Genomic DNA, 2,509 nt, shown 5'->3' with positions numbered 1-2,509 from the left:
ATCTATTGTTCACATAGTTTAATATTTTCATTGTCTACCTATATTTTTATGTAAGTAAATAGATTAATAAACTAACTACTAGTTCAATTTAAATTGATTTAATAAGATCACTTATGAATATAATTTAAATAAAAAGAATTCAAACACTTTTTTTCTTTGAAAAAATTTCATCGTGACATGAACATAATGGTAATTAAGAGTGAAGCACGTGATGCTCAGCTACCCACTGCACCTATTCATCACACATCCTTCACACTTTGGTGCCTATAAAATCTCATCTTTCCATAACAATTCTTCAGGACATGCTATCAGCTTTCCACTATCTAGCAAAAGCTTCTGCATTAACCTAATAAGAAACAATGGTGAATGTATCTGAGATTCGCAAGGCTCAAAGAGCAGAAGGTCCTGCAACTATAATGGCAATTGGAACAGCAACACCACCGAACTGCGTTGATCAAAGCACGTATCCGGATTACTACTTCAGAATCACCAATAGCGAACACATGAGCGACCTTAAGAAAAAGTTCCAACGCATGTGTATGTATTAATTAATGAATTAATTGCTGTTTAATTATACATATATAGCATTGTGAAGAACTCAAGGGTTAGCGTATTGTTTCAGGTGATAAGTCAATGATTAAGAAGAGATACATGTACTTAACGGAAGAGATGCTGAAGGAAAACCCTAACATGTGTGCATACATGGCACCATCATTGGATGCAAGGCAAGACATGGTGGTTGTGGAGGTTCCAAGGCTGGGCAAAGAAGCTGCAACAAAAGCCATCAAGGAATGGGGGCAACCAAAGTCAAAGATAACACACTTGATCTTCTGCACCACCAGCGGCGTCGACATGCCCGGTGCCGATTACCGACTCACCAAACTCTTAGGCCTCCGGCCATACGTCAAGAGGTACATGATGTACCAGCAAGGCTGCTTCGCCGGCGGCACCGTTCTCCGTTTGGCCAAGGACTTGGCGGAGAACAACAAGGGTGCACGTGTTCTTGTTGTTTGTTCTGAGATAACGGCGGTTACATTCCGTGGTCCAAGTGAAACACACTTGGATAGTCTTGTAGGACAAGCATTGTTCGGTGACGGAGCCGCCGCGCTTATCGTTGGTTCGGATCCATTGCCGGAGATTGAGAAGCCGATATTCGAGCTTGTTTGGACTGCTCAAACACTTGCACCCGACAGCGAAGGCGCCATTGATGGCCACCTTCGTGAAGTTGGGCTTACTTTCCATCTTCTCAAGGATGTTCCTTCGATTGTTTCGAAGAACATCAACAAGGCACTCACCGAGGCTTTTGATCCATTGGGAATATCTGATTATAACTCGATATTTTGGATTGCACATCCCGGTGGGCCTGCGATTTTGGACCAAGTCGAAGAAAAGTTGAACTTGAAACCGGAGAAGATGAAAGCCACTAGAGATGTGCTTAGTAATTATGGTAACATGTCAAGTGCATGTGTGCTGTTCATATTGGATGAGATGAGAAAGAAATCGGTTGAAGAAGGACTTAAAACCACCGGTGAAGGGTTTGAATGGGGTGTGTTGTTTGGCTTTGGTCCCGGTTTAACCATTGAAACTGTTGTTCTGCATAGTGTGGCTACATAAATTGGCCTCGCTAATTTATGATCTTATGTATGTTATATATCGTTTTATTTTGTATATGGTGCATGTATGTCCAGCTAAATAATGTATTGTATCAATGTCTATTGGTACAAAAATTAATTATGTTGAATAATATATACCCTCTCAGTTTGAAAGCAACGACTCAGATACATACATACCGCAAAAGAATCTTTTAATCAAGAATATGCAGTATACGATTATTTGAATGATCCAGAGGTGTCTATATTTGTTCTTGTGTGCATGGTAACTTAATTAACACAGTTAAAACTGCATTAATGGGATAAAACATGGTCATCGGCTCTGGTTCCTGCATGATGGACTAGGTTTTGGATATGTATGATTATAGACTATTGTATGATCAGTTCAATAAAAAAAATCTGAACAGAGGATAAATATACCAAGCTCTTCTAACTATTTAAAAAAAAAAGTTCTGGATTGAGCAATTTTGATCATGTCATTGAAATTTCTGAAAAAAAAAAAAAAAAAAAAACTAAAGTATGTCTTGATAAAAAGCGCTGTTTTTTTTGGATATGATTTTAATGTGTGAGTTAGCCTAAGTTATATTGTTTTGGGGGGATTTACGGTGGTGTGACGGCGTTGAAGTTTTGTTTGTTAGTGTGAAGAAATCGGACCGTCTGATTTCATTGAGGAGAGAGAGGGTACAAATCGGACGGTCCGATTTGTGCGAGGGGAGTACTGAAATCGCTGGGACCGATTTTAGGAGAGAGGAAATGGCGTGAAACTAATCGGACGGTCCGATTAGTGTTGTTAAAAAATTTGAAATGCGAAGACGCGGTCGGACTGTCCGATTTGGTTGTTGCTGCTGTATACATATAAGTTACCTTTAGTACGCAGTAGTTCGTCTTCCTCTTCGTGC

The 2,509-nt window shown here is 39.7% G+C and overlaps 1 protein-coding gene across 1 annotated transcript; it reads left to right on the top strand.

Moving 5' to 3' along the window:
* The first annotated feature begins 242 nt into the window (after positions 1–242).
* On the top strand, positions 243–1,770 carry LOC112741587 (chalcone synthase). The gene is made up of 2 exons (XM_025790602.3): positions 243–537; positions 623–1,770. The coding sequence occupies exons 1-2, from the start codon at positions 360–362 to the stop codon at positions 1,612–1,614; spliced, it is 1,170 nt and encodes a 389-aa protein (XP_025646387.1). The 5' UTR covers positions 243–359; the 3' UTR covers positions 1,615–1,770.
* The last annotated feature ends 739 nt before the right edge of the window (positions 1,771–2,509 follow it).

This window comes from Arachis hypogaea, chromosome 14 (assembly GCF_003086295.3).
Source record: "Arachis hypogaea cultivar Tifrunner chromosome 14, arahy.Tifrunner.gnm2.J5K5, whole genome shotgun sequence".
Lineage (NCBI taxonomy): Eukaryota > Viridiplantae > Streptophyta > Magnoliopsida > Fabales > Fabaceae > Arachis > Arachis hypogaea.
This window is presented reverse-complemented; position numbering and strand designations above follow the sequence as displayed.

Excerpts from the sequence above, each read along its gene's own strand:
- LOC112741587 (XM_025790602.3), top strand. The coding sequence starts at position 360 with ATGGTGAATGTATCTGAGATTCGCAAGGCTCAAAGAGCAGAAGGTCCT. Across the intron at positions 538-622 it reads GAAAAAGTTCCAACGCATGT|GTGATAAGTCAATGATTAAG; the intron begins GTATGTATTAAT and ends GTATTGTTTCAG.